The following is a 22,835-nucleotide window of genomic DNA, read 5'->3' on the forward strand; positions in this document are numbered from 1 at the left end:
AGAATGTTAGCTCCTCAGGAGTAGGAAAATGTTTTTCTATTCCCAGAGACTGATGGTGCTGTACATATAGTAGGTGCACTATAGATATAGGTGTTTATCTGTCATTGTGATAACCATACAGTTTTAATATCTCTATAAGGATCGTGAAGTGCTTAAGACTAAAGATTATCCCCACCCAGAGCATAAATGTAACTATGTAGGCTCATAGGTATTTTATGACTTTTAGTAATAAAATGAATTCTACCTTTATTCCACTGTAAAATTTTACATGATTTTATCTTTGAGTTTGTAATACAGTTTTGTGTGTGTGTTTTTAAGAAAAACTTGATATTTTAATTTTTTCCACTTTTGGAAAATAATTTTTTTTAGTCTGTATTAATTGATAATGATAACTAAAGCACAATAGCAGCTATATATTCTCTTAATTTGTAATTTCTGAACTGATTTTAGTATTTCAAATTTAGTCTTAGCAAAATCACACAACTCTTAATTCTCTGGAAAAATAGCAAAATCACAGCTTGTGACTACTTTTTAAAGAGCAGTACTTTAGTACAAATTTTATAAGAAAGTAATCACTCTTGGGTCTACAGACTGTTGTCTTATTAATCATTGCAGACTGGTTTTCATGAAGGTTACTTATTTAGAAAATGGGTTTTTGATGGTTAATAAATACAAGAGCCTTTTAAAATACTGTATATAGGGGCCGGGCATGGTGGCTCACTCCTGTAATCCCAGCACTTTTGGAGGCCAAGTTGGGAGAATTGCTTGAGGCCAGGAGTTCAAGATTAGCCTGAGCAACGTAGACCTCATTTCTACAAAAAAATTTTTTAAATGAGCTGGATGTGGTAGTGCACGTCTGTGGGCATAGCTACTCGGGAGTCTGAGGCTGGATGATCAATACTTGAGCCTGCCTGAGTTTGAGGCTGCATTGAGCGATGATCATGCCACTGTGTTCCAGCCTAGATGACAGAATGAGACCCTATCTCTATTAAAAAAAAAGGGGGATCTTAGAGTTACTTAGGCTCTCGCGATTCTCACACTCTTTCTTTCCCTCTTTTTTTGGCGCTAAGGATTTAAGAAAGCTCTTAGTGATATAGTGGTATTTTATTTACTGAGATTTTTTGTTTTAAAATTTCAGAATCTGTGGTCCAGGAGGAAAATTCCTTTTCAGAAAATCAGCCATTTCCTTCTCTTAAGATGGTAAGTTATTGAGGAAAACCAAGGCAAGGCTATCATTAACTTTGTTATGTATGAATAATTTACTTTTGTTTCTTAAAAGGATCCTTAAAAGACTGTGTTAAAAACAATGTTAATATGAACTTATCATCATTGGTGCCTTTAGAGAAGATACTTGTGTGTGTGTGTGTGTGTGTGAGAGAGAGAGACAGAGACAGAGACAGAGAGAATCTCACTTTGTCATCCAGGCTGAGTGCAGTGGTGTGATCAGGGCTCACTGCAGCCTCCACTTCCTTGGCTCAAGTGATCCTCCCACCTCACTCAGTCTCTCAGGTAGCTGGGACGGCAGGTGTGCACCACCATACCTGGCTAATTTTTTAATTTTTTTGTAGAGACGGTCTCACCTTGTTGACCAGGCTGGTCTCAAGGGGATTCAAACCCCTGGACTTATGCTGTCCCCCAGCCTCAGCCTCCCAAAGGGTTGAGAATACAGGCATGAGCCAACACACCCAGCCAACAAGATACATTCTTGTGTGGTATACTTGTGCTACTTTTGTTTCTTTCCCCAAGAGTAACTTCTACTCAAATAAATAAAAATTCCCATCTCAGTATGTTAATTTGGTAAGAGTAGCAAATCCATTTATTTCTGTTTATAAATGGAAAGGAGAGGGCACAGGTATGGGGTGAGAGAAAGATGATGGTGGGAGAGGCAGGTTTTTGTTTGTTTGTTTGTTTTTAACAATATTTTAAATTATTCCTTAGTTTTGGGAGAGAAGTGAGTTTCTTCAACCAAAGAAAATAAGTGCCCCTCTTACTTAAGATGATATTGAAATTTCAGAAATTCACTCTGAAAAAATAGATCTTCACGCAAAAACTAGCATGAAGATTTAAAAACTAGATACAATTTAATACAGGAATACCCTTGACAGCATCAGGAAAGCCCACACAGATGCCAAAGAGATGCTGGCTCTGCTTTTGTTCTGTCGACCCCAGTTTCTAAATTCTGGTCTTTCTCTTCATGTCAAGTATAGTAGATTTCTTAGGCAAAAATAGGTAATTTTAGTTAACTATTATGTGGAAATTCTTATTTGGGGAGTGGAGCTTATTAGCTTAATGGTTTTTATCTAGTATATTAGCTACTTGCTAAAACTTGATTTAGAAAGGAAAGATTTAGAAATGATTTAGAAAGGAAAGACATGACTACAATGAATATTTTGTTAAAATATTTAGGTATGTATTTCTTGAGGGGTTCATAAAACAATCTAAATCATTAAAATCTCAGTGGCTAAAGGTAAATTAAGTATTGATTATTCACTCTGCAAAAAGGACGCTAAAAGAGAGCCCCTACAATGAACATTATCCTGGTGCATTTAAAACATCATTTTTAGCCGGGCATGGTGGCTCATTCCTGTAATCTCAGCACTTTGGGAGGCCAGGGCAGGCAGACAGTTTGAGCCCAGGAGGTTGAGGCTGCAGTGAGCTGTGATCGTGCCACTGCACTCCAGCCTGGGCAACAGGGAGAGATCCTGTCTCAAAAATAAATAAATAAAATATAATTTGTATGATTTTTAAAGTGTTTATGAAGCCCATCTAAGTAAGATCATTTCTTCTAATTTGATTTGCTAAAATCATTTGTTTTTTAGAAATCTCATGATTCCCGGAAAAAAAAAAATCTTAAATTGTAATACAGGTTTGACAACCTTTTAGTCAAATAAGTTAAAACACACACGCAAACTCATGTACTCACTTTGCCATCATAATTCAATCACAAAGAAATTTTGGCCAGGCATGGTGGCTTACACCTGTAATCCCAGCACTTTAGGAGGCCGAGGCAGGTGGATCACGAGGTCAGGAGATCGAGATCATCCTGGCTAACATGTGAAACCCCGTCTCTACTAAAAATTCAAAAAATTAGCTGGGCATGGTGGCGGGCATCTGTAGTCCTAGCTACTCTGGAGGCTGAGGCAGGAGAATGGTGTGAACCCGAGTGGCGGAGCTTGCAGTGAGCTGAGATTGTGCCACTGCACTCCAGCCCAGACAACAGAGCGAGACTCTGTCTCAAAAAAAAAAAAAATTTTAACACCAAAAATAATCTCATTATATAGACACTTTTCTGGCAAATTCGCTGTTGAGCAATCTCAACACTAATGTATTGTCTTAATCTTTCTGATTTTGCATTAGTCCAGCAAAAATATGACAGATGTGTTAAATAAGTCTTTAGATACAGGAGAAAATAAAAAAAGTCCCACACAAAATTGAATATAAACTGTTTTAGATGCTGTACTTCACATGCAGCTGGTTAGAGTAGACCCAGAGCTAGATGCCAAGTCACCAGACTCCCAGGCTATGTTCTTACCACTATGTTATTCTGTTTGTAGGCATTTATTTGCTGTTAAAAAATTAAATACCATATATGCTACACATGTTCTTTGATATCTAAAATTTTGAAGTATCTAAAATAATCTGCTGGGCACAGTGGCTCACACCTGTAATCCCAGCACTTCAGGAGGCCAAGGCAGGTGGATCACCTGAGGTCAGGAGTTTCAGACTGGCCTAGTTAACATGGTGAAACCCATCTACTAAAATACAAAAAAGTAGCCAGGTGTGGTGGCAGACACCTGTAATCCCAGCTACTCAGGAGGCTGAGGCAGGAGAATTGCTTGAACCCCAGAGGTAGAGGTTGCAGTGAACTGAGATTGTGCCACTCTGCTCCATCCTGGGTGACAGAGTGAGACTATGCTTCAAAAATAGTAATAATAATAATAAAACATAATCTCTGTCAAATTCATTTTGCCCTGAGCATATTTATGTATATGTCTGGCCTTCATGTTTGTTTAAGACTGAACAAGTCTGTTCTTTGGAGGTTACTAACCAAGTTTCATATTTTCAACATCATTTTCTAGTTACAACTGCCAAAATAATCTGATGGCAAAGTGTCTAGATAATTTAGTTTAGATACACTGATAGCATTTGTCATTTATATAAATTATAACTTTTTTGATTTATGAGCTGCAGCCTAATCTTTTCATTTGGGGATACATCTTTTCAGGGAGTTCTGGTATTTGTTTAGCATCATCACCTTCAAAACAATCTAAAAATCATGGTTTTTCATAGATTTTAGGCAAGTAGATTGACATCCCCAAATGCAATGTAGAGTACATGACAAATGTCTTGAATTCATGATGTTGCCTATTGTGTTAGAGTTCACTTTGGATGTTCACTAGTAATGGCGGAAAGGATTTGAGGTTAAGAACCATCTTGGTGTTGGTCAGTTATCACCGACAGTGCCTGAGACCCCCGCTTTTGCTGCTTAATTTCTTTTGACCTTATTTAATGTAATCATCTAACAGGCTGTTGCTTTGAGTATGACAAAATATGTTTGTGCATTATGCACAAAACATTTTATTGCTACTAATGATAAATTCTTATTTTTAGTAATAATTCTATTTTTTTTTTTGTTTTCTTATTCTGCTGTCCATCTCACCAAAAACAAAATTTACCACCAACAAACAAAACTCTAGGTTTTAGAGTCTTTGCCAGAAGATGTAGGGTTTAACATTGAAATAAAATGGATCTGCCAACAAAGGGTAAGTAATTCTCTGTGCCGCACATTCTGTACTCTCTATGCCCTTTCTAAAAAATTCTTTCATTCCTGTCTTTGTATTTTAATGGAATAAGCTAAACTGAAATCTCATTGTGGCTTCCTCCATCAAGCACAATGCTTTTGGACCCTTTAAATAAAACATATCTTACATTCATGCTAGTATGTGAGTACTTCAAATTAATGATGATTATTGTAGAAATTTCAGTTTACATGTGTCTTGTGTGAACAATATGGTTTTGGGGAGATACTTATAAAGTGGACAGTCACATCTCTTGGATTTAGTTTTTACTTTCTTATTTCCCATCTAATAACATGTTTTAAATAATTTTCTAAGCAGTTTTCTGTTGTTAACAGTAGCTAGTAATAATTACTCAGAAAAAAAAATTTTTTCCAGTTGTGTTTTAAATCACTTCCAAATTTAGTCATTTTTTTGTTCAACAAATGTTATTCAAAAAGCTGCTATGGGCCAGCCATTTTCCAAGTGCTTGGGACAAGTAGTGCACAAAAGAGAATAAGGCCTTGGCTTCCTGGGACTTATATTTCAGTTGTGGAAAACGATTAGCTAACTATTGAATATATCAGAGAAAATATGTGCAAATTGATGGGATGCATGTCAAGGGGCTTGGGGTAGGGTGTGGGGTGTTGAAAGTAGTTAATTCAGATGTCATGATTGGGCATTGAGCAATACCCTTGAATTTGTTTTGGTCAGAATAATCTGTAATTGCCCTCAAATCATGCTGTTTATGACAAGCTGGTCCTTATTAATGTAGTGAATGCTCGACTAAGTTTTCCCTAATAATGTGATTTTTAGTTTTCTGAGCTTCCAGAATTATTTCAGTGACTAACACTTAAAACATTTAACATTTGAATGTCAATAGAGTTGGCTTGGTGTCTTGGCTATGTTTATTGAATTATTTTAATTAATTTTTGGTTACTTGATAGGCCCAAGACCCAAAGAATGAGACTTTTAAACTGGTAATAATTAATAGGGACATTTTATTTATTTGTTAGCAGATGACGTGTCCTATAATTTATGGAAATAAAATCATAGTGAACTGCAATATTCTAGAGTTTTAGCTTTTATTTTAACTTTAATAATGCAAAAGTGTATTGATGATATAGTTAATAGTTACTTGCTTTTTGTATGAGAGTCTCTGTATCTGAATTATGACCTGTGTCATCACTAAATAGCTTTGTGATCTTGGGCCGATCACTTAATCTTTTCAGGTTTCATCATCTGTAAAATAATAGTTGGACTAGATGCTGTCAGGGCTTCTCTCTATCATAGCTTGCCAGAATAAAAACAGAGTTTCTAGCACTGTGGTTTTAGGGTGTGCAGTGACTTTTATTTTGCTTTCTGTTTCACATAGGATGGAATGTGGGATGGTAACTTATCAACATATTTTGACATGAATCTGTTTTTGGATATAATTTTAAAAACTGTTTTAGAAAATTCTGGGAAGAGGAGAATAGTGTTTTCTTCATTTGATGCAGATATTTGCACAATGTGAGTAATACCCAGTGTTTTTTCCTATACTCTTAGAATGTGTCTAGGACTTAAGGTACCAGTCTGGAGCTGGGGTAGTTGTCCAGCTTTCCCCCGATCTGTCCTCTCAAATCATGTCAGGTTGTGTGTCCTCATGTCCTTTTCTGACTGCTTGCTAGGGTGCCTACTACTCCTGGGAAGTCCACACCTCCTGGGTCCTAGAACCTTATACCCTTTTGTTTTACAGGCAGGTCATATACTTCTTACCATATTGTAAGCTCCCAAGGGATTCATCACTGACAATTTCTGAGAATATTTTAGCTCTTGTATAGAAAAATTTTAAATTTGTATTTATCTTTTATTTAAAAAAAAAATTGTTTTTGAGATAGGATCTCACTCTGTCACCGAGGCTGCAGTGGTGCAACGATGACTCACTGCAGCCCTGACCTCTTGGGCGCAAGCAGTCCTCCTGCCTTGGCCTCTTGAGTAGCTGGACTGCATGTGCATGCCATTAAGACTGGCTAATTTTGTATTTTTTGTAGAAATGAGGTCTCTTCATGTTTCCCAGGTTAGTGTCAAACTCTTAGCCTCAAGTGACCTTCCTGCCTTGGCTTTCCAAAGTGTTTGGATTATAGGCATGAGCCACTGCACTGTACCTGACCTGAAAGGCAACACATGTTAATGGTGGTTTTATCTGAGTAACGGGACTGCTCCTTTGTTTTCTTTCTTTCTTAAAAAAAAATCTATTTATTTGAGACAGAATCTTGTTCTGTTGCCCAGGTTGGAGTGCAGTGGCATGATCTTGGCTCACTGCAACCTCTGCCTTCAGGGTTCAAGCGATCTTGTGCCCCAGCCTCCTCAGTAGCTGGGATTACAGGCCTGTGCATGATACTTGGCTAATTTTTGTATTTTTAGTAGAGACGGGGTTTCGCCATGTCGTTCAGGCTGGTCTTGAACTCCTGACCGCAAGTGCTCTGCCCACTTTGGCCTCCCAAAGTGTTGGGATTACAGGTGTGAGCCACCGCGCCCAACCTCGTTTGTTTTCTTTTTACTTTTAGTGTTTTCTAAAATTTCAAAAAGGAATATTACAGTTATTCCCCATTGAAAGGTATTTTTTAAATTGTTTCTTTTCAGGGTTCGGCAAAAGCAGAACAAATATCCCATACTATTTTTAACTCAAGGAAAATCTGAGATTTATCCCGAACTCATGGACCTCAGATCTCGGACAACCCCCATTGCAATGAGCTTTGCACAGTTCGAAAATCTACTGGTAAGTTATGTTTGAATTTTTATCTTTTTAATTTTCTATTTTTATTGTAGAGGAGTAGTAAAGAGTTCATATTACTTTACACATCTAGTGGTTAACGTTTTGACTAAACTGTAGCAAACAAGTGGCTCTACTTAAAAGCGAGGATATTAGATCTCAGAATGAAGAACAAATTAAGTACAAAATTTGTTATAGGCATACATTACATTTTTTCGTTTAACTTTCTGAATAGATTTTATGAATAATCTAAAAATGGTTAGACTGTATGCCTTTTAAAAAATATTATTCCCATTTTACAGATGAATGTAAACTTGTTTTGATAGAGCATTCCATTAGTAAATTTTTTTGACTGCACATTCAATATGTATGTTTATAAATTATGTATATATTAATATATTGTGAATATATTTATATATGAAGTGTCCATTAAAAAGAATAAGATAAAATAATTGGAAGAAAAAACATTTTCTTTTCCCACCTACTGTACTTTGGAGTGTGAGCATTTAGCTTTGCAGTTAATGTTTCTTTTCCATGCACAACTAATTTTTCTTCTAGGGGATAAATGCACATACTGAAGACTTGCTCAGAAACCCGTCCTATATTCAAGAGGCAAAAGCTAAGGGACTAGTCATATTCTGCTGGGGTGATGACACCAATGATCCTGAAAACAGAAGGAAATTGAAGGAACTTGGAGTTAATGGTCTAATTTATGATAGGTATTTGTTTTTCATGAACAATTTTCATGGAATTTAGAAGTATAGGTTTCATCTTATGAAATTATAAATAAAATTGAACTTAGTTAAGTTAAAATTGTGCAGTTCAGCCTGAGGTTATCTTGACATTTGCCTGTGGGTGTTTTCCAAGTTTGAAGGATAGCTGAATCACTTGGGAAGCTTGTTAAGGATTCAGATGACTGGGCCCTAACTCAGATATATATACTAAATCATCCTGGGGGTGAGGGTGGACTTCCAGCCCTTAGACCTCTTTTCTGTCTATACCAACTTTTTCAGTGCTGTCATCCAATTCTGTGGCTTTTCATAACTTTATATGTTCCCAAACTTATGTACCTCCAACTCAGACCATTCCCTAGACCTCTGTAGACTTTTATGTCCAGGTATTGACACCTGTTCCTCTTACAGTCTTCCTGATTTCAGTATAAGTGACAATTCAGACCACATTCTTAGTTTTCCATGACTCTCTTCTTTATTTCATACCCCAAATCCAGTCAGATAGAAAATCTTTTTGTTCTGTCTTCAAAATGTGTCCTGAATCGTCTACTCACCAAGTTGACTGTTGTCACTCAACTAAAGCAGCTCATCTTTGGTGTGGATTGTTGAGGTAGTCTGCCCCCTGGTGACTGCCTCTTCCCTTAAGGGTCAGGCTATTTATTCTTAGTACAGCAGCCAGAAGGAAGCTTTTAAGACCTATGTCTGCTCATGTTGCTACTTAAAAGTCTCCCACGGTTTTCTGTGTCACCTAAAGGAAAAGCTGAAGTCTGAGGGCCTTATACGAGCCAATCTGCCACCCCACCACCTTCTAACCCTCTTTCCCTCTCTGACCTTCCACAAAATTCCCCCATCTGCTGTTTTCCCATTCTTCGGAGAAAGACTTCCGTAACAATTTAAATGTCACCTCAGTGAGGACTTTCTTGAATCACCGATTTCAGATAACAGCCTCTATTCACAGTGCACTTCCTGACTTGTCTCCATATCATTTATCATCATCTGACACACCACATATGCTGTGTTATATTTTACTTGTTTTTTCTCCCTAGCCCCTTTCCTCCATCCTCCTTGGTACTAATGCACACATGCAAATGAGAATATAGGCCCCATGAGGAGGGCAAGGCTGTTTGCCTGATTTGTTCATTGCTATTGAGGTTAGAACAATGTGGGGCACCCATTAGGGATTCAAATAATTTATTGAACAAATCCTTTTTTTTTCCATCAGCTTCCTTGGCAGCCACTCATCTGAGAGACAAAAAGGTTTCTTTAGTATAAAGACATTTGGGGTCAGAAGGGATGTCATTTACTCAGCTGAGGGATTAGCAGACTTGCTCATACAGGTGTACCTCAGCGATAGTGAAGGCTGGGATCCAGACCACCACAGCAAAGCAAGTCCCAAATCTTTTGGTTTCCCAGTGCATATAAATGTTACGTTTAGGCCAGGCGCTGTGGCTCACGCCTATAATCCCAGCACTTTGGGAGGCTGAGGCAGGCAGATCACGAGGTCAGGAGTACAAGACCAGCCTGACCAACATGGTGAAACCCTGTGTCTACTAAAAACACAAAAATTAGCCAGGTATGGTGGTGGCGTGCGCCTGTAATCCCAGCTACTCAGGGGGCTGAGGCAGGAGGAAGGAGAATCGCTTGAACCCAGGAGGCAGAGGTTGCAATGAGCCGAGATCGTGCCACTACACTCCAGTCTGGGTGACAGAGTGAGACTCTGTCTAAAGAAAAGTTATGTTTATACTACATTGTAGTTTACCAAGTGTACGGTAGTGTTGTGTCTGAGAAAACACAGTATGTATCTTAATTTTAAAATATGTTATTACTAAGAAATGCTGACAATCTGCCTTCAGCAAATCATAATCGTGTTCCTGCTGGGGGGTCTTGCCTTGAGGTCGATGGCTGCTGACTGATTAGGGTGGTGGCTGCTGACTGATTAGGGTGGTGGTTGCTGAAGGTTGAGGTGGCTGTGGCAACTTCTTAAAATAAGACAGAAATGAAGTTTGCTGCACCAATGGACTCTTTCTTTTACACAGTATTTCTCTGTTGCACGTGATGGTGTTTAAGAGCATTTTTCACCCACAATAAAACATCTTTTTTGTTTGTTTGTTTTTGCTTTTTTGAGACAGAGTCTCACTCTATCACCCCGGCTGGAGTGCAGTGGCATGATCTCAGCTCACTGCAACCTCCACCTCCCGGGTTCAAGCGATTCTTCTGCCTCAGCCTCCCTGGTAGTTGGGATTACAGGCACACACCTGCCACCATGCCTGGCTAATTTTTGTATTTTTACTAGAGACGGGGTTTCACCATGTTGGCCAGGCTGATCTTGAACTCCTGATCCCAAGTGATCCACCCCCCTTGGACTCCCAAAGTGCTGGAATTACAGGCGTGAGCCATCGTGCCCTGCCAAAACATTTTTATTTATTTTTATTTTATTATTATTATTTTTTTTGAGATGGAGTCTTGCTCTGTCACCCAGGCTACAGTGCAATGGCGCAGTCTCGGCTCACTGCAAGCTCCACCTCCCAGGTTGAAGTGATTCTCCTTCCTCAGCCTCCTGAGTAGCTGGGACTACAGGCATGCACAACCACATCCAGCTAATTTTTGTGTTTTTGGTAGAGACGGTTTCACCATATTGGCCAGGCTATTCTCGAATTGCTGACCTCAGGTGATCTACCTGCCTTTACCTCCTAAAGTGCTGGGATTACAGGTGGCCACCACTTCCGGCCCCACAGTAGTACATCTTTAAATTGGAGTCCATCTTCTCAAACCCTGCTGCTGCTTTATTAACTAAGTTTATGTAATATTCTAAATATCTTGTCATTGAAACAATGTTCAGAGCATCTTTATTGGGAGTGGATTTATCTCAGAAAACCATTTTCTTTCCTCATCCGTAAGAAGCACTCCTCATTTGTTAAAGTTTTATTATGAGATTGTAGCAATTCAGTCGCATCTTTAGGGTCCATTTCTATTTCTAGGTCTCTTTCTATTTCCACCACATCTGCCGCGACTTCCTCCACTGAAGTCTTGAAACCCTTTGTCATGTATGAGGATTGGCATCAGCTTCTACCAAATGCCTGTTAATATTGATATTTTGATCTTGTCCCATGAATCAGAAATGTTCTTAATGGTATCTGGAATGATGAAGTTTTCAGTTTACCTTGCCAAGATCCTTCAGAAGAATCACTGTCTGTGGCACCTACAGTCTTTGAAATGTATTTCTAGGGTAATGATACTTGAAAGTCAAAGTGACTCCTTGATCCATGGGCTGCAGAATGGATTTTGTGTTAACAGGTGTGAAAACAACAATCTTCGTTAGAGCTCTTGGGTGACCAGGTGTATTGTCAATGAACAGTAATATTTTGAAAAGTATCTTTTTTCTTCCTGAGCTGTAGGTCTCAACCATGGGCTTAAAATATTCAGTAAACCATGCTGTGTACAGATGTGTTGTCATCCAGACTTTGTTGCATTTCTGGAGCACAGACAGAGTAGATTTAGTGTAATTCTGAAGGGCCGTACAATTTTCAGTGTTATTTAACTGTTGGGTTCCAACTTTTTTCTGCAGCTTCTTTACCTCTCTCAGCCTTGATAGAACTGAAGCCCTTTGAATTAGGTTTGGCTTAAGGGAATGTTTTGGCTGGTTTGATCTTCTGTCCAGGCCATTAAAGCTTTCTCCTCATCAGCAGTAAGGCTGCTTTGCTTGCTTTTCATTGTTGTGTTCACTGTAGTAGCACTTTCAATTTCCTTCAAGGACTTTTCCTTTGCATTCATAACTTGGTTAACAGTTTGGTGCAAGAGGCCCAGCTTTCAGCCTATCTTAGTTTTTAACATGCCTTCCTCACTAATCTTAATCATTTCTAGTTTTTGGTTTAAATTGAGAGATTTAAGACTCTTCCTTTCACCTGAACTCTTAGACGCCATTGTAAGGTTAATTGGCCTGATTTCAATATGGATGTGTCTCTGGGCATAGGGAGGCCGGAGGAGAGGCAGAAAGATAGGGGAGAGGCTGGTCTTTGGAGCAGTCAGAACACACTGATTTATGGGTACGATTCGTGGCACCTCAAAACAATTACAATAGTGACATCAAAGATTACTAATCACAGATCACCATATCAGATAGAATCATAATGAGGAACTTTGAAATATTGTGGGAATCATCGAAATGTGACACAGACGTGAAGTGAGCACATGCTGTTGGGAAAATGGCAGCAACAGATTTGCTGAGTGCATGGTGGTCACAGAGCTTCAATTTGTAAGAAACACAGTATCTGAAAAGCGCATGTGGGGCACAGTAGTTCATGCCTGTAATCCCAGCACTTTGGGAGGAGACCCCATCTCATATAAAATAAAATTAAAAGAAACTTAAAAAAAAAAGACGAAGTGCAGTAAAATGAAGATTGCCTGTGCTTGAGAAGTGTTACACAAAGAGTAAGTGATAAAATCTCACTAGGCCTGCTCTAAACAATACTTTCCTTGGATTTGGTTCATATTACTCTTCTTCCCATAAAGTTGTATTACTTTCTTAATAAAGCTTGTTTTCCTTCCAGTATTTTGTCTCAATTAGTTTGGTTTTAAAATTGTAGTCCCAGTAAATCCTACCTACCTGCCTTTTAAACTATTTGGTTAATTTTGCATGAAATAGCATGTGTGACTCATAGTGCTCTTCAACGTTTCCAGCTAATTTAATTAAAATTTTAAATTAATAATTTGTAACAAGTACTGGCTTTAGCAAATTTTTGAATGTGTATGGTTATATGTGTATTTTTGTTACAAGGAATGATTACAAATATTTTCTGGCAAGGAAGTGTATTATGAAGTTATACCATTTATGGTTTTGTAGAGTATACAAATTTCAGGCAGATCCTTCATCTTAAGGGCTTTACTTGGTTGAAATCAAATGTTGACATGTAATGGAGAAGAGGAAGATATATGATATAACAAGTGTTCCAGAAAGTTCTTCCTGGCTTGGAGCTTTAAAAAAGAAGAATTGAGTTGGAATTTGGGGAGTGGTTATGTTTACTTTGACAACATTTGTGTTCTAGGTAGAGGCAAGAGTGTAAATCAGGGCACGACTCTGTTGAGGGTTTCAGGGAGGTGGCCAGGCACTGGATTCCTAATAGGGTCTGAGGAGGGGTAAGGTAGGTTGTGTTGAGTTGTTTTTTACCCTCAAAAAGTTTTTTTTTTTTAAATTTTATTCAAAAAAGTATGTGTATATAGTTTTAAAATTCAAATAGTTTGATAAGTCTTATAATAAAAAAGAAAATTTCTTGTACCTATTTCTTCCATTGTCTCTGGCCGAGACCCTGTCCCCTCATATCTTTATTATCTGGCTCTTCTGGCATTTACCTCTGTTTCTAAATAATCTGCTTATGGTATTTTTTCCATTATCGAATTTAGACATCATATAGAAGGTTTTGAATGATTAGTGACTTGGAGCCTTGGAGGCATTTTGGATTGGAGAGAGGTGTGGTGAGAGTGTGTGAGTGTGTATTTTCAATTGTCAAACACTAAACTGCTACATATCATTTTCTGGTATTTTGTTTGGGAAATTTGCACTTATGATGATGAGTAAGAGGCCGTTCTTTTCATTTTTTTGAGACAGAGTCTTGCTCTGTCACCCAGGTTGGAGTACAGTGGCACTATCTTGGCACTATCTTGGCTAACTACAACCTGGGTTCAAGTGACTCTCCCATCCCAGCTGTAGTTTTATATAGTTTCAAGCTTTAATTATGCTTTATAAAACTTGTAATTATGTTTTTAAAGTTAACCTATATTGTTGCATGTAGGCTATACCTTACTGCTTTTCGTGGTCATATTAATATTCCATTGTTGTCTTTACCACAACTTATACTGTTTTTTAGGAACATTTAGGTTGCTGCCAAGTAATTGCTATTTTATAGTGTTGCTGTGAACATTATTGATAGTACAGTGACTTTTAAACCTTTTTGCACCCAACCTATTTTATGTGGCAACCCAGTACACAGATAAGGTATATTTACAAGTATGCACCTGAAACAATTCCAAGTGTCCTTTAGATACTTCCTGTTCATGCATGTACTTCTTTATATGTGTGCACTTAAATGCCAGTCTTAACTTTCTGAACTGATTGTGTGACCTGCTAGGTCTCTAGCGCAGATCATCTGCCTGTGGGTCAGGCATTGGAAGTATAGCAGGAGTGGGCTATCCTGTATTTCCTGGTTCTACACTCATTGTAGCCTGTTACCAGTTCTTAGGAGTAGGCCAAAGCATTTTAATCCTGCGGGTAACGTGGAAACTTAATCAGCACACGGTTAGACCATATTTAGGTAATATGCCAGTTCAGGCTCATGAGGGCACTCTGTTCTTAGGTTAACATAGCTGCTAGAGTGACAGTGTCTCTCTCGGAGTAATAGCCCTCAACACAACTGCCTGTCCACTGGGCTGCTCCAGTAGGTTGGTTGTGCACAGCTGTCATCCTGAGCCCTGCCATTCTCTGTGTTAGATCTCCCGTTTCCTGTAGCTCGTATCTTTTTCTCTCTTGGTTCAGTGAGTTTTACAGAACACGTCTTTCAGCATCTTAAGAAAGGTGGACACAGGAGGTAAATGTTTTTGAGGTCTTATGTGTCCAGAAATGTCGTGGCTGTATATAGAACTCTGTGTTAGAAATACTTTAGAATTTTAGAAACATTCTCCATCATCTTTACCATTTCAGTGTTGCTGTTGAGTGTGAAGCCATCTTGATTATGTTCTCACGTGTAATCTGTGTTTCCTGTTTAGAAGCTTTGAGGGTCTTCCTTTTATTACCAGTGTTCTGAAATTCTATAGAGATGCGTTTTCTTGTGAGTCTGGTCTTGCCCACTTTGCTGGACACTTGGTAACCCTTTTAGTCTGTCAATACATGTTCTTAAACATGGGAAAATTTTTTCAAAAATATTTCTTTTGATTCTTGTCCCTTTCAATTTTCTGGATTTTTTTTTCCCCCCTTTATAGAAGTCTTTTTGTTTGAATCAAATAACTCTTGGACCAGATTTTTCATTTTTGTTTGTCTTTTTTTTTTTTTTTTTTTTTTTTTGCTTCATTTGAAAGATTTTCTCAGTCTTTCTACTCATTCTGTTGAGCTTTTCTGTTTTTTGTGTGTTTTGTTTTGTTGTTTTGAGACAGTCTCTATCATTCAGGCTGGGGTGCAGTGATGCGATCTGAGCTCACTGCAACCTCTGTCTCCTGGGTTCAAGCAAATTCTCATGCCTCAGCCTCCCGAGTAGCTGGGCCTACAGGCACACGCCGCCATGCCTGGCTAATTTTTCGTATTTTAGTAGAGACAGGGTTTCGCCATGTTGCCCAGGCTAGTCTTGAACTCTTGAGCTCAGGCAATTTACCTGCCTTGTCCTCCCAAAGTGCTGGGATTACTGGAGTGAGCCACCCTCCCTGGCCTCTGTTGAGTTTTTCATGTCTACTGTTGTGTGTTTAATTTCCAATAACTGTCTTTTTTTCTCTGAATGTAGTTTTTTCCGTATGTTTAGCATCCTATTCTCATTTAATGAACATACTATTTCCCTGAAGTCATTAAGGATTTATTTATTTATTTATTTTTTGAGACAGGGTCTCTCGCTCTGCTGCCCAGGTTGGAGTGCAGTGGCACAATCTCAGCTCACTGCTCCCTTGACTTCCTGAGTTCTAGTCCTCCCACCTCAGTGAATGAGACTTCTCTTACATCTTAGCAACATTTGGATGGAAATCACATTTAAATCCAGTCCACTCTAGTAGTTTTTGAAAAGGCTTTGATTCAGCTCCAAAATCTCGATTGCTTGACTTGGTCTCTTATGAGAATACTCAGAAGGTGTCTTCTTAAACAACAAACCTATTTTTAGTGGTGGAACTGTTTTAGTAGCTGTGTCTGTGTGGGACTGATAACCAGTCACTATGTTTGGAGGAAGTCCTAACCTTTCCTTGTATATACCCTCCCAAATGTGTAACAGCTTCTCTGTTTTCACATTCAGTAGTCCATACTGCTATCTTATCACCTTTGGCTCTAACATTAACCACAGCTTTACATACATCATCACTCTAGTCATTAAAAGATTCTCCAATAAGGCCCAGTAGAGTCTCTAGCCAAAAGTGATCGAGGTCCCTTTGTCTCTGCTGTTTGTTCAATGTAAATTAGCCATCATCCTCCCCGTTTGTTTTTCTTATCTTCCCACATAGGCTCAATACCATCCTTAAAAAGTGAGTAGTCACAGACAGGCATTAAATTACTAGACAACTAGATATGGTTGTATAGAGCCCGAAAGTCTTCAACAAGATCAAACTTAGAGATCAGCGGCAGGTTTGCTTGCCAAGTTTTGCTTTTATCATTTTTAAAAAAACCAGAGTGCCCATCTTTTCTGTAGAGGACGTTTAATGTAGTGTTCTGGGTTAGCAACCTCCTGATTAGATTCTGTTTTCTCCTCTTCCATGGGGGGATTAGGAGTAGGGGTGGTTTCTGGTTTGACAGTCGCCATCTTAGATCAATCTGCTCCTGCTTTTAACTCCGCTCTTCGTGTTTCCTACCACTGGCCTGTGAGCCAGCCTTTTCAGTTATCTCACTGACAAACTTTTAGTTCTTATTTATCCATCTGTTTTCCAACTTTCAAAATGTTGTAGCTTTGTCTCTTGGCTTTTTCTCATACTTACGTATTTTATTAAAAATAATCTCTTTGTTTTATTTTCAGTGGAATGTAGGGAGAGAGCGAAGCTAGATGCTTTTGTTCTGTCTCGATACCTTGATGCAGAGGTCATTTTTCATTCTCTTAGATATGTCTTTAATTAGTAGAAACTCTTTGTTTTAATATAGTCAAGATATTTAATAGAGTCACCATATTTTTTATCATGTTTAAATAATTATTTCCTACTGTAATGTCATAAAGATTCTCTGATACTACATAGTTGCCTGGCTTACATAGTGACCTGGCTGTCACATTCAGGCACAGGAGGCCATCCTTTCTCTGCTGATGGGCAGTGCCAGTGTCAGATCACCGGAGGCTCTTTCGGAGTTCTCCACTCTGGATGCATCTGGCGTTACGGAGCAGCTTTAGAGCAGTTCCCACGCTGGTGAGCAGTCTTCTTATCTTGATCTTTAGTGACTTTGAAGTCAGAACAGTCAGTTTTTTATAGATTTCCATTTGTTTAAAAACAAAAAAAGTGAGTTGGAGGGCAAATACTTTAAGCTAGATTACAAGTAAACTGGACGTTTCATTTTCTGATTCAGTTGCTTTATGTTGAGCTCCATTGCATCCGGGATACAAAAGGGCAATGCTGCTATTCTGGATTATTGGAAAGACTGGGAAGAAGAGAAATTTTAAAAAATAGAATGGATACTTTCATCTTTAAGACAAAACAAAAACTCTGATGTGGATGTTCCAGGCATTCTGTAAATCTTATGAAAAGGTTGAGTCAGGCAGGTCTTAGGTAAACCATAAAATTACAGTATTTTATGTATTTTGTATTTGTTTCATCATAGGATATATGATTGGATGCCTGAACAACCAAATATATTCCAAGTGGAGCAATTGGAACGCCTGAAGCAAGAATTGCCAGAGCTTAAGAGCTGTTTGTGTCCCACTGTTAGCCGCTTTGTCCCCTCATCTTTGTGTGGGGATCCTGATATCCACGTGGATGCCAACGGCATTGATAACGTGGAGAATGCTTAGTTTTTATTGCACAGAGGTCATTTTGGGGGCATGCACCGCTGTTCTGGGTATTCATTTTTCATCATTGAGCATTGTTGATCTATGCCTTTTGGGCTTCTCAGTTCAATGAAGCAATAATGAAGTATTTAACTCTTTCACTACAGTTCTTGCAAGTATGCTCTTTAAATTACTTGGCCAGGTATAATTGCCAGTCAGTCTCTTTATAGTGAGAAAATTTATTGGTTGGTAATATAAATATTTTAAACTAAATATATAAATCTATAATGTTAAGCAAATGTTCATTAAAAGTGTAGCACTTTGAAATTATATAAATAGCTCATATTTACACTTACAGCTTTTCACTTGATCATGTCTGAAATCTTTAGCACTTAAGGAAAATGACTATGCATAATTATACCTGACCATGGAAAAAATAAGTACCTCAAATGCATGCATTTGCACTGGTGATTCCAACTGCACAAATTTTTGTGCCATCTTGTATATAGGTATTTTTTACATGGGTTGACATGCACACAACACCATTTTCATTCAGTATGAACCTTGAGGCTGCTGCCATTTTTCCACTTAACCAAACCAGCCTGAAGTTAAACCTTGAAACTTGTTTCATAAATCTTTCAAAAGTTGTTTTACATCAATGTTAAAATTTCAAAATGCTGCAGGGTAATTTAATGTATAAAATATTAGTAAGTAAAAGTATGTATTGCATACTTAGTAGAATAGATAACAACATAAAAATTCAATTCAGTGCATGCTTTAGGTGTTAAGCATGAGATTGTACATGTTTACTGTTAGGTCCTTGCATCTGTGGTGCTAGGTGAGTATGAGAAGATGTCAAGGACTGGACGTATTTTGTTGCCTAAAAAAAAAAAAAGGCTGTTAGGCATTTTAAATATGCTTATTTTGTGTGTCTGTCACTACCTATTACACACTGTTGCTTTGTGGGTTTGTTTTGTATATGTGTGTGTTGTACAGTAGTTAAATTTCAATGCAGAAAAATAAATGTCCTGAATTCTCATATTAGTATTCTTTATTGTATATCATGCATGTAATTTATTTAGAAATGTAGAAGTACATTATTTAGAAATACATTTAGCTTACTAAATGTATATGCATGTGTTTCAGATTATACTAGGATTTCTTGGATTAGAAGCAGGTTGTGTTAACTGTAACTTAAAGAATGAATGTTAAATAAAATGATACAGATTTATTTTCTTCATTACAAAATGAAATTTCAAGAAGGTGTTACTTTTGTAGAATGGTTTTATAATATGACAAGAAATTTTAATATAGTGTCTACCCCAAAGGGATGGCTTATTTGCATCTACCTTTTACTGCATGTTTTTCATGAGGCAGTTTATTCATATATTGACATATTTTGGTAGTAGCTGAGAACCTAAGACTTGAAATTACACATTGTGTATTATTTTTTAAGCTAAGCAATGCAATTTTGGTCAGATCTTATTTGTGTGAAGATAGGCTCTGAAATCCTATGGTATTGCATTTGTAACATTGATATTAATGGAAAATAGTTTAGGAAATGGAGTCTTCTGCAAGGGTTCTGTATACCTTTCCCACATTGTATGAGATTTTCCAACATTTTGGTGTGAATTGGGCACTTTTGGAAAACTCCTGAAAAAGAATTAGTTTCCTTCATCTGCAGACCTTTGTCCAATACGGTTACTATTTCTTTATGGTAACTCGGTTAGTCGTATGTGTTTGTTTCTAGTCCTGCCCCTTTGCTCCTCTCCTTTGCCTTCCCAATGCTGGCTCCATTTTGAAGACTCAAGGACAGAGGGGAAGCAGATCATAAAGAGAAAAAAGAGAAAGAAAGGATGAAGGAAGGAGGTCATGGGGAGTGTGGCTTCTGAGCAGTTTAGTTGCTGGGGAGAGCAGTCACTGTCTACAATACAGACAGAACCTTCCTGCTTACTTTCTGTCCTATCTGTTCCTGACCTTATGAATCAGTGTTAGCTGATGATTAAAACATGACAAGCAATGGCTCCTTATTTTCACAGGACTAAGTCTGGGCCTTCATATCACTAGCTGTTGCCTTTTACACCCTGCTTCAGCCACACTGTCCCTGTCATTGGCCCTGGACTTCCTTTCTGTGCCCGTGTGTCTGCTGCCTGGGAGCCCTCTCCTCCCGTAGTCACTTTCTCTCTGCCAAACTCATTTCTTCTTGTGCCCAAGATGTCTCTCCTGAGCCCTTGTGGAAACTCCAGAAAGGATGAATCCATCTTTGTGCTCCATGGCTCGTACCTTGATCAGGCTGTGCATCACAGTAATTCTGGGTAGGCAGAGTTGATCTTTGCTCATCTGCCAGGTTGCGGACTCTTCAAGGGCAGGGACCTTGTCATAGTCATTTTTATTTTCACAGTGCTTGGAACATGGTGGAAAATGAATGTTGAAATTATTGGAGTAATATAATTTGTATCAAATGTCCTTTTGAATTAAGAGATTTAGTTATGTTTACTAAGAATGTAAACTTTGAATTGGTTTACATTTTGACAGGATGGTTTATTGATGTGAATTTTGAAATGTAGAGGTATAATGTTAAATTATTTTATACTTTATGGAAATCAAGTGAAATGTTTGATAAAATGCCGCCATTGTCCTCTGGTATTTTCTACTCTCTGGAATTATGTACTGTAAATGATCGGATGTAAATGTGAGGAACGCTGCTCACCCCTGTGTGGGAAGTGTGGTACTTCCTGCCACCCACCCACCTCTCTGCCATTACTCCTTGTGACACTTGTCTGTCATCTCCCCTCCAAACTCCAAGCTTACAGCTACCTCAGTACTGCTTTCCTTGTCTGAAACACCTCCTTTGCCTTTCTTCAGTGTCCCGCTCAGGTGCCACCTACTCCATAAATATCATCTCAGCTTTTGATCTGAATCACCATGGAAACATGCAGACAGCCTCTCAGTCTTAACTATTTAATGTTGTAGCTGGGAAAAAACCCAGAGAGGTTCACTGATGTACTGGGTTGGGACTAGGATGTGGGTTTTGTGACTCTGAATCCCATGTTCTCAAACTACGCTGCCTTCCAAAGTCTGGCATTTGTTAGCTCATGCTTCCTTGTAGTCCAGCTTCTTATGTGCCTGTTATATTCTCCAGTAAGATTGTAAGCCCCTTAAGGGCAGGGACGTCTTTGCATCTCCAGCACTGCTATAGTGTTCTTAGTTATGAACTAGATAAATAAATGGTGGTGGCAACAATCCTAGTTTCCTAACTCAGATTGTTTCACGATAAACATACAGTTTTGTATGGCATGCTTGGCCATAATGTCTGGAGTATGTGTGCGCTCACATGTGCGTGTGTGTTTGCATGTGTTTGTATGTTTACACATGGAGTTCTCTGTCCTGGTTGCTTGGAGTCATGTATTTGATGGATTATGCTAAAACCAATTTTTTGCTCCATGCAGACTGAGGAGAAATACAGGGATAGTTATTCCATTTAAGTGGAAGGATAAGGTACAGGTTTTCCCCCAGGCCTGGTTGCCTCTTCCTGGGACAGCATACCTAAATCCTGCAGTTGGTGGACTGGTAGTGAAAAAGGCGCTGCCTTGGATAGGAATTGTGTGGCCTGGGGGCAGATCACCTCATTAGTCCTGGTGGACACTCACTGCCCTTTCTGCCTAGGCTCACTCTCTATGCCTCTGACTAAATTCTGCCTTTCACATTATTACTGGCTTGGTACTGTAGGTTGATAATGGAGTCCTGTTAATTTAGATTTGGATGCAATTGATTTATTCCTTTGCATTTTAGTTTTGGATTGTGTATTTTGGGGGTAGAAAGCAAAGTATTTGTATTAGAAATACTGCATGATTTTGGCATTCATGATTGGAAACTTATTCCAATATGACCTCTTAGTGGGCTTGTACAATTTGAGAAGTAGGTTTGAGGTTTTTAAAATGCAAGAGACCATATGATGAAGACTGCCATATAAATTTGTGTGGAGATGAGGAGGGGAAATGATGGGCTGGAACAGTTGGAGACTTCATAGAGCTCTCAAGCTCTTACAGATAGAGGTACAGGTCAAGGGAGTTGTGAAACCAGTTTGGGTCGCAGTCTACATAAAGTCAGAGGCCAGGGTCATATGTGTGGTGTGTTCAGGGGGAATGGGCCATTTGGACAATGGAGAATATATTATGAATGCCAGAGAGAAGCTTAGCATCGTATAGGAGATCAAAGTTAAATGATTTTTAAGAAGGGAAATGACACGAAAGGCAAGTGTTCAAAAGTAATGAGGAAAGTAATAATAGTATAGGAATAATAAGAGGAATACTAGAGTTTATTTAGTCCTTTACTAAATTTACCTAAACATGAAAACAGAAATGTGGATAGGATGGGTGACTTCTGAAGCTTACTTGCAAAGCCAAACTATTTAATTTAACAGGAAGAAAGCAATAAAAGCTCAGCAAAAGTTCGGTGGCATCCCACGGTTTTAAATGTATCTCTCTTATGGAAGAGACCAGACCTCTTCCATAAGCTCTAGATTCATACATCTCGCTGTGTCCCCATCTCCAGTTTAAGGTCTAATAAGCATCTCACACTTGATGTATCTCAACAAAGCACTTCCTTCTTCCTTCTACCAAACCTGCTGCCATCCCACCTCCTCCCAAGTTCCGTCTCAGTGTGGGGTACCTGGGAGTCATCCATGCGATTAGTATAGCTTTATGTTATGTGTGATAGGGTAGTTGCTCAATTGTTTTCTTCAATTTTTAAAAATTTGTCCAAATGCTCTTAAATAACTTGATACTTTATCAAATGCCAGAAGAGTACGCTTGAGAGTCTGATCAGTGTTGGACTAATTTGCTCTATTAAGAATATAGCAGGGGCTGGGCGCCGTGGCTCACACCCATAATCCCAGCACTTTGGGAGGCCAAGGCTGGTGGATCAGCTGAGG

At 38.5% G+C, this 22,835-nt stretch overlaps 1 protein-coding gene and 1 pseudogene across 3 annotated transcripts in view; one reads left to right on the plus strand and one right to left on the minus strand.

The window, feature by feature from the left end:
- GPCPD1 (glycerophosphocholine phosphodiesterase 1) overlaps positions 1 to 18,941 on the plus strand; it is a 61,701-nt gene extending 42,760 nt beyond the window's left edge. For all 3 annotated transcript variants that reach the window (XM_008018857.3, XM_008018866.3, XM_073007035.1), the window contains 6 exons: positions 1,139 to 1,200; positions 4,698 to 4,763; positions 6,151 to 6,287; positions 7,401 to 7,536; positions 8,089 to 8,249; positions 17,737 to 18,941. In XM_008018857.3, the coding sequence (XP_008017048.3) occupies positions 1,139 to 1,200; positions 4,698 to 4,763; positions 6,151 to 6,287; positions 7,401 to 7,536; positions 8,089 to 8,249; positions 17,737 to 17,926 (752 nt within the window). In that variant the 3' untranslated portion in view covers positions 17,927 to 18,941. The remainder of the gene's footprint in view (positions 1 to 1,138; positions 1,201 to 4,697; positions 4,764 to 6,150; positions 6,288 to 7,400; positions 7,537 to 8,088; positions 8,250 to 17,736) is intronic.
- On the minus strand, positions 15,977 to 16,842 carry LOC103246861 (eukaryotic translation initiation factor 4E pseudogene; annotated as a pseudogene).
- Positions 18,942 to 22,835: the final 3,894 nt, after the last annotated feature.

This window comes from Chlorocebus sabaeus, chromosome 2 (genome assembly GCF_047675955.1).
Source record: "Chlorocebus sabaeus isolate Y175 chromosome 2, mChlSab1.0.hap1, whole genome shotgun sequence".
Classification (NCBI taxonomy): domain Eukaryota; kingdom Metazoa; phylum Chordata; class Mammalia; order Primates; family Cercopithecidae; genus Chlorocebus; species Chlorocebus sabaeus.